The sequence below is a fragment of the Sebastes umbrosus genome, chromosome 8, assembly GCF_015220745.1.
Source record: "Sebastes umbrosus isolate fSebUmb1 chromosome 8, fSebUmb1.pri, whole genome shotgun sequence".
NCBI lineage: Eukaryota > Metazoa > Chordata > Actinopteri > Perciformes > Sebastidae > Sebastes > Sebastes umbrosus.
The window spans coordinates 21,924,346-21,940,315 of NC_051276.1; the positions used below are offsets into that span (position 1 = coordinate 21,924,346).

A 15,970-nucleotide genomic window follows, 5' to 3' on the forward strand; every position below is an offset into this window, starting at 1 on the left:
TAGAAAGTTTGGCTGGTGGGCGGTGCTTAGTACTTCCTAAACTGATCTCAACATGGCTGCCGGGTCACAAACTTTCTCATTTTACAGCTAAACAGTACACTACAAGATGTTTCTGAAAACATTTTATTTAAGAAATAGGCATTAAAGTAACAGAATATTGACTCATATTTGATCAGCGCTACCTAATTTGACCATTTGATCGGAGTTCGCGAGTGATTGACAGCTGCTCAGAGACGGCGAGGCTCCAGCTCGGCTCTTATTGGTTGTTTTCCTCCGGTCTGTGAAATCTTGCAGATGCCATTAGGAGCAGTGGAGGACACCGGAGGATTACCGGTCTCATGCACTACTGTCAGGATATAGTGACCGTTTTATAAAAGTAACTTTTTTTAAATCATATTTGCTCCATTTCTACCTACTTCAGCTTTAAGTGAACACACTGGGGTCACATATGTGCAAAAGTGTCAAATAGCAAGGTATTCTGGAAGAAACTAAAGAGACATTAATTAATAGAAAGAACAACAAAAATCGGATCAAATGCTGAATCAGCACCGACTGACCATTCAGTCCCTCACTCGTGCTACAAAACTCCTCTACATCTCTCATGAATGTATTTCTTGTTATTTCTGACCAGGGAGGAGTCCCCCCAAACTTTCCCAGCACACACACTAAACTGTCTCCTTCTTCCTTTCTCCCCCCTTCTTCGCACACACAAACCCCACCGTACATGGGTATCTGGATGACTGTTGGAACAACACGGTGTGTGTGCGAGCAAATGTGGTTCTTAAAATTGCCAAAAGGTGGTGCATGTAACAATGTGTTCTAGTAGAATAATTAGTTGTCAGTTACAAATGTATGCTGTTGTGTGTGTGGGTTTGTCCTTTGCAGCTGATATATGAGTAGGCTGCTGCATGCGTGCGTGAGGTGAACAAATGTGAACCCTTGCATGTGAGTGTGTGAAAGAGAAGGAGTGTGTGTGTGTGTGTGTGTGTGAGAGTACATGTGTGTGCAGCAGATGTCCTGTGTTCTGTTCTGTTCCCCCAGACTGGCTGGTCTTTGTTGCTGCTCCCTCGTGCAGACGGGCCTGGCCACGTGCTTCTCTGTCTGCAGGGACAAACCACGCCTCCGCCGCTGTAATCTGTCACTTGCAGCGGCCAAGTCCCGCCTTTAACAACACCCATAGTCTGACGGGGTCCACCTCCTCGCTTGATGACGCTGTTTTTACTCACGCATACTTACCATGCTCTCTTTTTCCTCTCTCTCAGTCACTCACCCCCCTACACTGTACTGTGGATGTGCCATGCATGGACAGACTGCAACGACACTGAGCAACACGCTTCTTCTCCTCTTCCTTCCATGTCATCCACCTCTTTCTCTCATTTCCTGTCCAGCTCCTGATATGTTAAAGGATGAAATCTCCTTCCTGAAAAACTTTTCTTGCTTCCTCTTCTTCCACAGTCTCCTCTGCAGAAACACCCAGAAACAGGAGGAAAGGAGAAAAACTAGAGAGGGAGAGATCCAGCTGGGCAAAGGCTAAGTCTCGAGGTAAAGACATGTGCGTTTATGACAGAATAATGTTCCACTTTCTGTTCTTATTCTATAGCCTCTCTGACAAAACAAGTCTAACCTTTGCTCAAAAGCAACCAATCATCCCTGACAGTCTCGCAGGTAAACAACCTGCATCACATTGAACCTACACATGACTCGGTGTGCTTCGGATGTCTTTGAAGACAACTCTTTGTATGCAAATTTTGTCTTGTTTTGAATCCCTCTGGCAAATATATGTGTTTATAGCCCGCAGTCACAACTGATTAACCTGCACTCCCCTCTCAGCTGCATTCTCTCTCTCTGACAAAAACAGCTTTGCCCTCTGGGCTGCAACTCCCTGCTGCTTTACATTTAGTGTCAACAGTTGTGGAGCTTTAAAAGTTCAACGGCTGTTATAGAGTCAGTCATACAGGTGGTGTTTGCGCATTTGTTTTTTACTGTTAGGGTACAAGGAAATAGATTTTTCAACAACATCAGTTCATCTTAATATGACCGTCAGAGAACTGTTCAATTTGATTTGATTCATTTTCCTATGTAGTTAGTTTATCATGTTAAAAAACAAACTGCTCTGTTAACCCCTCATATTTATAAGGAACAGTACACTGGGGGCAGGGATCTTGGTGACAGACAGATCATCTGTTAAAGAGCTGCTGTTTGACTCATACAGACCCTTTAGAGGGTTCACTAGCCTTTTACCACGGCAACTGTGAGATGAATCACTGTCTAATGCCTGCACTCCTGATAGTTACAAGTCACTTTAGCGTATCACCAAACAAAAACAGCACGGACAAACTGTGTTGTATGCTGCGCACAGATAGGTACACTCATCAGAGCAGTCTGGAACAGAGTGCAAACACATGCAGACACAAATGAGCTTTTGATTAGATTATTTTCATCCTGTTTTTACTCTCCATAAAGAGAGTTATTTTAAACCATTAGGCATATAATAATCACTTCTTTGCACATTATGTTCAGTATATTATCCCTATAATATAATCCGTGTAATTCCCATGAACATGTCCTGCTCTGACTCCCATATAGACCCGAGAAGACATTAACGGCATTATGTAATATTAGCTTCAGCTTCACATAGTTTGACATTAAAATATTGCCACACCATCTTAACAAATCCTACTCTTTAAAGGGTGTGTTCATCCCACTTTAAAAAGAATAAAATCACGTTGTGGTATCTTGACAGATCATTTTGAATTAATTTGTCCTTTTTTTCGGAAGAAAGTAGTTCCAATGAAAACAGTTCACACAAGGGCTGTGAAGTTTCCTGAGAAACCAGGACACTGATTCTGGAAAACATCATTTTTTTTCCCCCAAATAAAATTCCTCCCTAGAGTGACTTCACAAAGCCTGGACAAAATAAATCAAAATAACCTGCATGGCTAGATACCATAAAAGATCCATTTACAGTCAGATGCGTCTTGCAGTTTGTTTTCATGCCGCCTCTTTCTGCTCAAGTGACCTTGATGACCTCCCTCAACCTCTCTGTTCAGTGGTTCCCTCGGAGCTGCAGCTAAGTTTAGCCAGAGGAAACTGATATCCCTCCCACTCTACTTGATCCCATATCACACCAGAGCTGATGATCATGTACACAACAAAATTACGCTTTGGGCTTTCTCCACGCATGCATACACGAGTACACAGATACACATGCAGAAAACAAGTCAGTTAAAGATAAAAGATATATCAAGACAGTCTTCCTGCTCATTCCAGTATAGAGCAACAGCGCCCTCTACAGGTTTATTGGTTTGGTACTCACTCCTGCCTCTCTCTTTCATATTGGAGTTTTTATGTTCAGTATGTTTGCCTCATTTTTTTAGTCATGTCAGTGTGACACCGTGCTCATATGTGATTTTTTGTGATTCAGACCCTTCTCAAATGTAAACATTACATTTTTGCTTTTTTGTCAAACCCTCAGAGAGACTAGTTAAGGTTGGGGTAATACATCTAATGTAGGTTAGTGTAACATCCCCCTAAGTGAACAGTACACAACATACCTTTTTAACCTTAACCAATTCCTAACCTTAACCAAAAAACATGTCTTTTTAACTGTATTTATTGTATTTTGGTTATATCTGTCAGTACATATAAACCCCTACATATGTACATATACATATGCACATATATGTACAGACAAGGTATAACAACAATAAAAATATTATAATAAAATAAATAAAAATAAATAAATAAATAAGGGAAATAAATAAATGAAAAGGGAGGAGGGATTCAAATATATTTATCTAAATATAAATAAATAAAAAATCCCTATCACATGTCCATATACAATATAAAAACTGTATCAGAATAAAATGTGACACCATTATCAAGTTGTGTCCTTTCTTGACCTCCATTATGTTGCCCGTAGCGCTAAAAACCACGTCTTTATCCTAACATATAATAGTTGACTATGTGGGGACCAGCTTTTTGTCCCTAAATGAGTAAATGAGTCTCCCTAATGTGACAGATTTGTTCACAGTAAAATTACCATGCAAGTACGCACACATTCAGATGTGTCAGATGGCTGAATTAGTCCATAAACCTACCCAGACACACAAGACTGTGACTCATTCTTTTGGCAGCCAGGATCAAAACACAATGTGAAATGTCAGCTTTAGCCTTTATTTTAGTTCCATGAGATAAAGACAGAGGAATGGCTTTGTAACCAGAAACTGCACAACAGATACAGAATTATTATTAATCTGAGAATAAGAGGCCAGACTGACTGGTGGCATTATTATTTTTACCCAAACCTGTGAGACACATATTCAAATTAAATAAGAAAAAGGAAAAGTGCATTTCAAGAAATAGTTGGTCAGGAGTCAGAATCAGGGCCCCGTTTTATTTTTTTCTTGACTGGTGCTTTACACAGATGAATGTTTTTAGCCATAGGGTGTCAAGGGTCAGTGTGTGGGAACAATATAGGAAAATAGCAAGAACTAACTGATGCATATGTGAATAAACAAAATCAGGAAGCCGTCTGATAAAACACATTATATAAAGCCATTGCCGTTCAGCTACATGAATGTGATTTTTGTATGTCACTTCTCAGTGACCCCTAGCTGCTGAGTCATGTGTTATGATACAGTGAAAACAACCTCCCATGACCCTCATGTTTTTGTCTTTATACACACATACTCAGAGGTACACACTCACTCATAAACACTCACAAACACACACACACACACACACACACACACAGCTGCATAAAGGCAGTCATAACTGTTTTGAATAATTGATTGCTAGTGAAATTGCGTGGCTCTAGGGTTTCCATGCTGTCATTGTCCCTGTTTCGGGTCGATGGGTGGCGAGGAAAAAGTAAACTTCTCATGCGAGTTACTCATCATGTACCAACCCCTCAACACACACACACACACACACACACACACACACACACACTTCATTCCCATGGCAGTGTGTGGGTTTGGATAAGCAGCATCCTTCCCTGTAAAGATGCGAAAGGAGAGAGACCACTGAAAACCCTGCAGCTTTGTTACCACCTCACATACGCAGAGCGTCTGCTGGATGCCGGGGCGACTGCTTTAGGGGATACAGGACCATGAGAGGAAGATGCCTCGAGACAGTCTGATCACCTCTGAGAATGACAGTAAGACCATCTTTATATTTCCATCACCAGGCTGCTATTCTATCGGGATTTTCACATAATATGATTCTGGAAAACATTCATTATTTGTACCTGTGGTCATGAAATTATGATAGATTTACTTGCCAAGCATGTTGATTAGGATAAACTATTACTGATTATTTAAATAAAGCAAGGCCCTCTGGTCTCTGTGTTTATAGTGTGTTATATGACATAGTCGTGATAACTGATTTGAACCGATGTTTGGACAAAAACATCCTTATTTATTGAGTTAAATAGAGCCTTACGTTCATTAATATGAAAAGAACAGACAAGCAATGTTTACACTTAAGTTCTGGTTTTAATCATCGGTAAACATCGACCACCTCTAATATATTTATCCACTGCTTTCTTTCATCCAGCTGCATATTTGGGAGCTGGCCTCTGGCCCTTGGCTGTCTCCCCGCCCCTGTGGGCTCAGCCACCCCGTCTCCCTTCATTAGGCCATTGTTTGTGTCTTTTGTGCCCCTCTACTGCACACGGCCTTAATGACCCGGGCTCTGGCCACTCCGGTTACACTAAGGACACACATCAAAGGGCCGACTACATAAATATCAGCTCAATTTGTCAGTGGTCCTCTTTGTTTTCCTCTTTATCCCCCTTTACTGCAGGACAATAGTGCCAAGCAGGTATACAATAAGGTAGGATAAGCTCCACCAGTGAAAGGGGTCAGTGTTGTAATGAAGATATTAACTGGATTTATAAAGCTGAGGTCATCAGAGGAGGAAGGGGTTGGATATATTTTATCTGGGGTAAAAAGCAACCAAAAAATAATAACAGAAATGTTTCCTACATCTTTATTTCGCTAAGACACTGTAAAATGTCAACTTGTATTTTTCTGCATAATACATAGGCCATTACAAGTTAAGTTGGTCGGCCTTCAAAATATACATTTTCAGCATTTAAAGTAAAAATATGTTTACTGTTTACTTCATAACAGACCTTTTAGTTATGTCTTCTTTTATGATTACCTCAACAAGTTTGTCAGTTTCAAATCAGGTCAACTTAAATTGTGTAGTGATCACTTTCAGGACTTCTAATTGTGTAACACAGTTGACTAAATGTCCAACTCATCTTCCATGTGACTCATCAAATTAAGTTGTTTAAAAACACTGTTAGCTCATTAGCGTATTCTTCCCAGCATGCATAATAATTTTCTAATTTGAAGAAAGGGACATGGTGGAGGCTTGTATGTGTCTTGTTATATGTCTCAGATGAGTCACATGGACTTTATCTTTGTCATGAAAATGACAATGAACGTTATCCATGTCAGTCACTCCCTTCCCGTCTTACATCACAGGCATTGTGAGAGATCTTGAGAAATTATCAGGAGTACACTAGATTTTTAAACATGATTCAACTGAAAAATGTGCGGGTATGTAGACATGCAGGCTGTTCGTTCATTTCATTTGGGCTTATTACAGTCCTGCGACAGCCAGAGATGCTGGATTCTTTTCTTTGTTATGTCAGAGCTTTTGATCTATCGATTGCTGTCGGGATGTAATAAGAATTTCAACTAATATAACAAAAAATGTGTCTAAACGCTGCAATTGTGGCTATTCAATTTAACAGCACTGATATTGTTTGACTGTATCTGCATGCGTGTCAATAACAGTTACAACATCTTATGCTACGACTTGTCATGAGACATCACTTTATAATACTGTAACTGATCAGATTTGAAAGTCAAGTATAAGGATGAATTGACACAATATACAGATGTAATTATAAAAATTCTGAGTTGGACAACCTCAGAAACATTGAGTTTTCTCACCTTTTCACATTTTTGACATAATCTTTCTCCCACAGTTGACATTGGACTGGAGTTGGAAGGTGAGTGTATGTTATTACATGAATCACTAAAGGTTCCTATAGTTCAGGATGTTTCTACCGGTAAGATGATCGTGAAGAATTTTCCTAAATAAACTAAATGATTACGGATTGCAGAGGAGTCTCGTCTTCTTAATGGTCTTTTGTGTATAGTTTCCCATTTGATCCTGTTCCTGGTGTTGAGATTATGTACAGTAGGAGCTGTTTGTTTTTGACAAAGTTGTTCCTTCTCTTCTCTCAGAAGCTCTGCTGTCACCACATACACATCTGCCCTCGCTGCTCCAACAGTTCATCTACCATACCCAGTCCCATGTAATATTTACACTACCTTTTGCCCCCTACCATGACCTGTGTCTCCAATTATCACAGGATTATCACATCTGGATTAAAATATACCAGTGACAGGGAAAAAGAGATATTTAACTGAGTAGAGAACAATGACAAACTTCACAATACTGTAAGACAATTATAGAACCGCAGAGAGAAAGAAAAGTGACAACGTGTACGTAATGTGTGCAGTATGTTGATGCATATATTGAATAAAGAAAGCATCTATGTTTTACTACAGGTGACGAGGATGAAGTTTCCACTTTTCAAGAGGAGCATGAGAGAGAAAGACACAGAGGGAAAAGAAGGGATGGTGATAGAGAGAAAAAGAAGAGGAGAAAGCGAGCATCTAGAGCAGGAGAAGGTGAGGAAGAAATACAGGCCAGGCCTGAGAAAAGAGAAAGGGGCAGGAGGAAGAGAGCGAGGAGTGATCAAGAAGCAAAAGGAAGAGAGGCGGACGAGGAGGAGAAGCCCAAAATAAAAAGCCGTAAGGGTTCAAAAACAAGGAAGAATATAAAAAATGAGAAAACAAGAAAAATGGAGGAGGAGGTGGAGGAGGGAGAAGCTGAAGAAAGACATGCCAAGGGAAAAAAGAAACATGGAAGTGCCAAAAAAGAAGAGAGACAAGAGGATGGAGGTAAACGCTCAGCGAAGGAGAAAGAACGGGAAGTGAAGAAGAAGAAGCACAAGAAAGTAGTTGAAACGAGGTAAAGTATCATCTTATAAAATTCAGCTTATCTGTAGTTTCCTGCTGAGGAAAACTATTGTAATCTTCCCATTCTGCAGAGTGATCAGAAGGACTTTAACGGTGTCATGCATGCAAAACAAGGAACAAAGACATTTAACACACTACTCTGCTATGCCTCAGTTCAGAGCCGGAGGCAAGCGAGGAAGATGATAATGAAGAAGAGGACAATGAAGAGCAAGAGGTGAGGCCAGAGTCTCTGACACCGGAGGAGCTGGAGAAGCTGAAGGAGGCTGTGGACGAGAGAAAGAAACTGATCCAGGGTCTGAGGGGGAAACCCTGGCCTATGAAAAAGCAGCTTGTGACTTTACGGTAAATCCATGTTTTTATCGACGTGCACTTTGAGTTCTCAGGACCAGCTGTGATACAACATGTGGATTCATTTTGAATCATCTTCCTTTTAGGGAGTCTCAGGAGTTTGTGGAGAAATATGAGGGAGCTTTGGGAAAAGGCAAAGGAAGGAAGCTCTACGCGTACAAGGTCATGATGACCAAGGTAAGGACTCACAGACTGATTTGATATCAATACCTATTCCTATAAGTATTTAAATAATCGTAATAAATAGATGATGCATTTTTTATATGATTTTATTTCTATTGTAGAAATGGATGAAGTTTCAACGGGACTTTGAAAACTTCAAAACTGCCTGTATTCCATGGGAGATGAAAATCAAGGAGATTGAGAGTATGGTTTCAAACTTTACGTCTAGAATTCAAGACTTCAAAGAGTTTAAAGAGACTATGTAAAACGAATCATACATCTCACATCTAGTTCTCCTGCTTTCAGAAAGTAATCACTGGTGTAACAACCATCCTCATATTTCTTCCCTCTGTCTCTCAGGTCACTTTGGCTCCTCAGTTGCCTCTTACTTTATCTTCCTGAGGTGGATGTATGGCATCAACATGATCTTGTTTTGTCTGACCTTTGGCCTGGTTATGGTGCCAGAGGTACGGTAGATGGCTTCTTATCAGAAACGAATCATAATTTCCTGATATTATTGTATATTTCTCTATTCATTCTGTTTGTTTGCATGCTTTGAGTCTTTTCTCTAATGACCCTCCTTGCTCTCTTGCTTATTCCTAACAGGCATTAATGGGGCGGCCCTATGGCACCATCCCAAGGAAGACTGTCCCCAGGGCCGAGGCGACCAGTGCCATGGACTTTGCTGTCTTATGGGACTTTGGAGTCAGTTTTGTGCAACATCACACTCATCTCAGTCTCTTGAAATAGCATTTAGTTGTTTTGTTACATGTGCAGTGGTGGAAGAAGTACTTAGATCTTTTACAATACAGTGTAAAAATACTCAAGTAAAAGTCCTTAATTCAAAATCTTACTTAAATAAAAATACAGTATTAGCATCAGCATATAATATAGTACCAAAAGTAAAAGTACTCATTGTGCATTATAATTAGTGATGCATTAATATTACATCACTAATATTACAGCTGGTAAACGTGAAGCTTATTTCAGCTACTTTATATACTGCTGGGTAGCTTAATCCATAATAATATAGCATAATTTATTAGTTGATTTATATTTTGTATTAATAATCTGAATCTGCAAAGTAACTAACTAATAGGGCTGTTAATCGATTAAAATATTTAATTGCGATTCATCGCATGATTGTCCATAGTTAATCGCAATTTTTATTGGTTCATCTGTTTTTATTATCATGGGAGTGGGCAAATATGCTTGCTTTATGCAAATGTATGTATATATTTATTATTGGAAATCAATTGACAACACAAAACAATGACAAATATTGTCCAGAAACCCTCACAGGTACTGCATTTAGCATAAAAAATATGCTCAAATCATAAAAGGGTAAACTGAAGCCCAACAGGCAACAACAGCTGTCAGTGTGTCAGTGTGCTGACTTGACTATGACTTTCCCCAAACTGCATGTGATTATCATAAAGTGGGCATGTCTGTAAAGGGGAGACTCGTGGGTACCCATAGAACCCATTTTCATTCACATATCTTGAGGTCAGAGGTCCAGGGACCCCTTTGAAAATGACCATAGCCTACCTGTTATTCCTCCTTCGTGACATGCTAGCATGACATGAGCCCGCTACAACGTATAAATCGCAAGTTGTGCTAGTGGCGTTAAAAATTGTACTTAAGTACAGCGCTTAAAGAGTAAAAGTACTTAATTACATTCCACTACTGTGCATGTGTCTGTTTTTCAGTTTATAAATAATGATGCATTCTTTGTTTGTTGCACATCTCCTCAACTAAACTTTGCATCCACAGGGTTACGCTCAGTATTCAGTCCTCTTCTACGGTTACTACAACAACCAGCGTGCCATTGGCTGGCTTAAGTTCCGCATGCCTCTGTCATACTTCCTGGTTGGTGTGGGAACAGTGGCCTATAGCTATATGGTGGTTATAAGAACGTACGTTTATTGGGAATACACAATTTATTAATCTCCTTTTTGGCACAATGTTATACTGTAATTATTTGTGATTAAAGGATGGCCCGTAATGCGAATGAGACCGGGGTCGGAGATGACAACAGCTTCAATTTCAGCTGGAAGATGTTCACCAGCTGGGACTACCTGATAGGAAACCCTGAAACTGCAGACAACAAGTTTGCCTCCATCACCACCAGTTTCAAGGTCAGTGCAGCTGATCCAGTATTTGATGACATTTATATCACATTCATGTACATCCTCAGGTACATCCCTCCTTTTACCTCTGCAGGAGGCCATCTTAGAGGAGCAGGAGAGCCGGAAGGATGACAACATCCATCTGACTCGTTTTCTGCGAGTGCTGGCCAACTTCCTGGTCTTGTGCTGCCTGGCAGGAAGTGGATACCTCATCTACTTTGTAGTGCGTCGCTCTCAGAAGTTTGCCCTTGATGGACTGGAGAATCACACCTGGTGGGAAAGGAACGAGGTATAGCAATGAGAAATGAGAAACAAAGAATTAAAGAGACATAGAAGGAAGTGTATGTTGAGCAAGTTCAGTATACAGAGTGTGTGATACTGTATATGGTTTTAAGGGGAGACACTACAGGTGAGTAGGGTAAAAAAAATTAACTAATAGATATCGTCATGAAACTTACCCAGTTAATTACTTACTTTAAGACAATATATTTTTATTTTAGGTTGTATGAAAATGTAGGTTTAAATAAGCAAATGAGGCATTCTCTTCTCAAATTTGTGCTAATTTGTATACGTTTCAAGAACAGAAATCTGATCATTGGATAAAGCCAGGTTAAAAATTATTGTTTCATTTTGTTGACATATTACAGTCAAAGGTTTTTGCTTAGAGAATTTTTGATCCCTCTTTTTATCACTATAAATCAGAAAATACTGTCAACAGCCATAAAAGAAATCAATTTCCGCATGTTTTTAGGTATTCAATTTTGTATAAATCAGGCTCTGAATGAAATATGAACTGTCCGTCTGTAAAAACCTTCAGAATATAGATAGGAATGAAACTGGAAAGTTTGGTGGATGTAAGTGCTACTGAAGTGGCTCAGATTATGAGAAAAAACTCATTTTGAGAAAACAGCCTTTAAAGATATATGTATTGTAAAATTCCATACATTTTGGAAGACACTACAGGTGAAAAAATTAACTGATAGATATCACCATGAAACTTCCCCAGTTGATTACTTACATTAAGACAATATTTATTTTGTATTAAAAGTTTTCTGAAATTTTATGTTTAATTATGCAAATGAGGCATTATCTAATGCTAACTTTTGGTGTATCAAGGGGAAATGTACAGTCGCATATATACAACATGTAGTAAAATAAAAAATTAAATGTGCATTTTTGACGTTTTCTTTCCATTAGTCTGAAAGAAGACATGTTATGAAAGCAAAATAGCCCCAAATCTCAAAATTGACCAGTGCATGAAAAATGTTTTTGTCTGGTGTGTCTCCCCTTAAAAACGTAGCATCACACTATCATTTTAAGAATATGGCCTATAGTCATTTTTCAGCAGCACACCTGTAATGAATAACATTACTTAAAATGAATTTGTGTTTCTCAGGTGAACATGGTCATGTCACTACTGGGGATGTTCTGCCCCATGCTGTTTGACGTCATCAGCGCCCTGGAGAACTACCACCCTCGTGTCGCCCTGCAGTGGCAGCTGGGTCGCATCTTTGCCCTCTTCCTGGGAAACCTCTACACCTTCATCATTGCACTCATGGATGAGATCAACCTCAAAGTGAGAACATGCAGCATGTAGACGTGTGAGATACTTTATCATTTTATAATATACTTTAACCTGGCGGTGTGTGTGTATGTGTTGCAGAGGGAAGAGGAAAAGATAATAAAGTTTAATATAACCACGTGGGAAGCCAGTCTGTTAAATGTTACGGTATCAGAGAACAGCACGGCTCCACCTGTCACCATCCAGCCTGCTGATGTACCCAGAGGGCCCTGCTGGGAGACCATGGTGGGCCAGGTCAGTGTGCATGTGTTTGTGTTAACTATTATGTAATTGTATGATGTAATCAATTCTACAGCATAAAGGTATGGATGCCCACAGTGACTAATATTAAATACAAATATAGAACATTGTGAATTAACCATATGAATGAATACAAACTAAATATGTAATATAACCATGGAATTGTGAATTATTTTTTTTGTTTAGCAATTTTTATTGGTTTTCCATTAAACCCACTATACATTTGTTCACAGCAAATATTAGAAATGAAAGTGTACACAAGCATAGACCAGCTGCATTATTTAACTTAATACAATTGTGAAAGGAACCCTTCCAATCCCTCCAAACATCCCCATTGTCCCCTTAAATCTGAATCTTCACAAGACTGACGGATATTCCACTGATGTATATACTGTATACGCATATATTATGTATGATTGCTTCATCCTTTGCAGGAGTTTGTCCGGCTGATCATATCTGATACCATGACAACCTACATCACGCTGCTGATCGGGGACTTCCTGAGAGCCGTGCTCGTTCGTTTTCTCAACTACTGCTGGTGTTGGGACCTCGAGGCCGGATTTGTGAGTCATCTGTTCTACCTGATTACTGTGCCTCCGAGTGTATCATTTATTTTTGATTACACATTCAAAATGTGTACCTTCTTCTAAGGTGAATTTGAATGTTGGCATCACAGTGAGTCACAGTAGAGTTATATCTGCCTTTTTTTATGTCGTCTGTAAAAGCCGTCCTACTCTGAGTTTGACGTCAGTGGGAACGTTCTGGGCCTGATCTTCAATCAAGGAATGATATGGTAAGAAAACAACATTGTTTTTTTATTTAAATCAGCAGGTTCAAAAGGTGATGATGAATAGCACTTTCAGTCTGTTCTCCACTCTGTGTTTGTCCTAATCTTTTCCTCCAGGATGGGTGCCTTCTACGCCCCCTGCCTGCCTGCCCTGAACGTCCTCCGGCTCCACGTCTCCATGTACCTGCAGTGCTGGGCCGTGATGTGCTGCAACGTGCCTCAGGAAAGGGTCTTCAAGGCCTCTGGCTCCAACAACTTCTACATGGCCATGTTGCTGGTTATCCTCTTCCTGTCCACTCTGCCTGCCATCTACACCATCGTCACCATCCCCCCTTCCTTTGACTGTGGACCCTTCAGGTAACGATGCTTGTTCAAGAAGGGATCCTGGCATTTATAATGTGATGACTTGACTTTCTGTCACAATCGTTCTCTTCTCTTTAGTGGGAAAAAACGTATGTTTGATGTGATCCAGGAGACTCTGGAGTCAGACTTCCCTGCCTGGTTTAGCAAAGTGTTCAGCTATGCGTCTAACCCTGGACTGGTGCTACCCTTCATACTGCTTATGGTGTGAGTCAGCAGCATACCGCATGGATACAGATTCTCATATCTTCTTCTTTCTTTTAGTGGTAAAGTTTAAGGTTCTTTGATGGTAATAATCTGTTATTTTATCTTTCAGACTGGCCATTTATTACCTGCAATCCACATCTAAAAGCTACAAAGAAGCTAATGTGGAACTGAAGAAAAAACTACAGACGGTGACCAGGACTTATATTTTGTTTTTCCTCTCATCTAGCACTAGTACTCTAGCTTTTATCTGTTTTTGGATGCACTGGTAATGTGTGAAATGTCAAGTCTATAGTCAAGTAATGACAGTGCAGAGCTGAGGAAATTTTGCTCCAGAGTGATGTGTCATACAGTATGTCACAATGTGATCCTCTAACTTTCTAAATAAAGAGGGGGAATTGAATTTCAGGCAAATAAAGGTAACAAATTGACAGAAACTTTCACATTTGTTATTTGTTTGTTGTCCAGATTTGCCATATTTAGCTACTTTAAAACTTCCCAACAGTGTGTAGATGCACAAACAGACCACCTGAGGCCACTGTGGTGTCTGTCTGTGGCCACAGTAGTTGTATTAGTATCATCACTCCAGCAGAGGACAGCAGAATAACAGTAGCTCATATCTGTCCAAAGAGCAACAGCTCAATAAAAATGATATAAAAACTGTATGTCTTATTCTACATTTCTAAACTTTAAAGTTATTTCTAAAGATCTTTTGTGTGGACATTGTGATCTGAATATGTTTCATGCAGTCAGTCTTATAATAACTGCTTTTGTTTTCCCATTCAAGCAAAATGAGGAGAACAAAAAGAAGAACAAACTAGCAGCGCTGAAGGCACAAATGGATCTAGAGGAGGCCAGAAAAGCTCCGTCACAGACTGCAGAGCAACAAAAGAACAACAACGCTTCATTACAAGACCAAGAGGGTGAGACTTTATTTTATCCAGATAAAATATAGAAACAAAGGATTTTTAATGGTGGGATAAAAAGAAAGATCCAATGTAAGAAAAAACAAAAATATGTTAAACTTTAATTACAGAATGCACACTGGGCCTCACACTATGGAGCCCTGAAACTGACAAAATGTAGTAAAAGGTTATTTGACAAGTAAAAAAAATAAAAATAAAATAAAATTGAGTGTAAAAAGAAATACAAAGCTTTATACTTTTCCTTTAACCTCCAATTAGTTTGTAAAGAAAGGCAAAAATGTTGTATTCTTTACCACAAATCAGTTGATAAAAATCAATTAAAAGTTGTTTTTTTCTATTAATCTTTCACTAGCTCATTTTATTTTTAATTTCCTTAATTTTCTTTTTTTCTTGGCACACATTTAATCATTTATCTATTTCATATTTTACCATTACTCCCAAGTAGAGTTAGCTATCTTGTCCTACGTTCTCCTTCAGCAGATGAGGAAGATGACCATGGTGTTAGTCAGAGGCTGCATCATGGTAAGAATGAACGCAACCCTCCTCCTCCAGTTCCAGCCACCAGAGCCCCTGTCCCCAGGACCTATCACCATGGTAACCATGGGGCTCCTGGGTACCTGCCCGGTTTCCCTCGTGAACCCAGGATGCACAGGGTGCCGAGCCTGCAGAGACACTGAGGGACGGAAAAACAACAAGTTGGCAAATGTCACTCAAAAGCAATTAAGCACTTTATTGAGAAGTTCAAGTAATGGGAAGTTAGTTAGTTAGTTAGTTAGTTAGTTAGTGCGCATTTTCTCCTGAATAAAAGTGTTTTTTAAAACTGTGTATTCATGATAAAAAAGAAGCTGAAAGCATTTCAAATTAGTAGTTGTTTCTTTGTTTACCAAATAAACATTAACACTCTGCGTGGCCTAATCTTTCATATCACAGCGAATCACCACTCCAAGGCAATTATTTTGTTTTAGAAATGAGTGAGCTAAACATGGAGGTTTTGTTTTTCTAAATTGTATTAATTTATTTTAATTAATTCCTCACATCTTTTTTTTTGCCTTTTAAGACTTATAACATGGCATAGATTAACTATTAAAGGTACTAAGTGCGAGATTGGGAGCATTTCTATAGAGGGGCAAAGTCCCTCCCCTTCCGGTAGACCATGGGACCTT

General features: G+C 39.4%; 1 protein-coding gene across 3 annotated transcripts; it reads left to right on the plus strand.

The window, feature by feature from the left end:
- Positions 1–4,921: 4,921 nt before the first annotated feature.
- On the plus strand, positions 4,922–15,712 carry tmc1 (transmembrane channel-like 1). Of its 3 annotated transcripts, XM_037778531.1 has the most exons (20): positions 4,923–5,161; positions 7,007–7,030; positions 7,596–8,061; positions 8,223–8,411; positions 8,504–8,594; positions 8,702–8,783; positions 8,940–9,046; positions 9,186–9,284; positions 10,353–10,495; positions 10,573–10,717; positions 10,803–10,997; positions 12,105–12,284; positions 12,372–12,524; positions 12,965–13,093; positions 13,256–13,323; positions 13,435–13,674; positions 13,759–13,884; positions 13,994–14,072; positions 14,669–14,804; positions 15,288–15,712. In XM_037778531.1, exons 1-20 carry the CDS (start codon positions 5,125–5,127, stop codon positions 15,482–15,484), a joined length of 2,886 nt encoding a protein of 961 aa, XP_037634459.1. In that variant the 5' UTR covers positions 4,923–5,124; the 3' UTR covers positions 15,485–15,712. The 3 variants fall into 3 exon arrangements, with proteins under 3 accessions (XP_037634461.1, XP_037634459.1, XP_037634460.1); XM_037778533.1 differs by lacking the exon at positions 15,288–15,712 and having other exon boundaries at positions 4,922–5,161; positions 13,759–13,882; positions 14,669–14,802; XM_037778532.1 differs by lacking the exon at positions 7,007–7,030.
- The last annotated feature ends 258 nt before the right edge of the window (positions 15,713–15,970 follow it).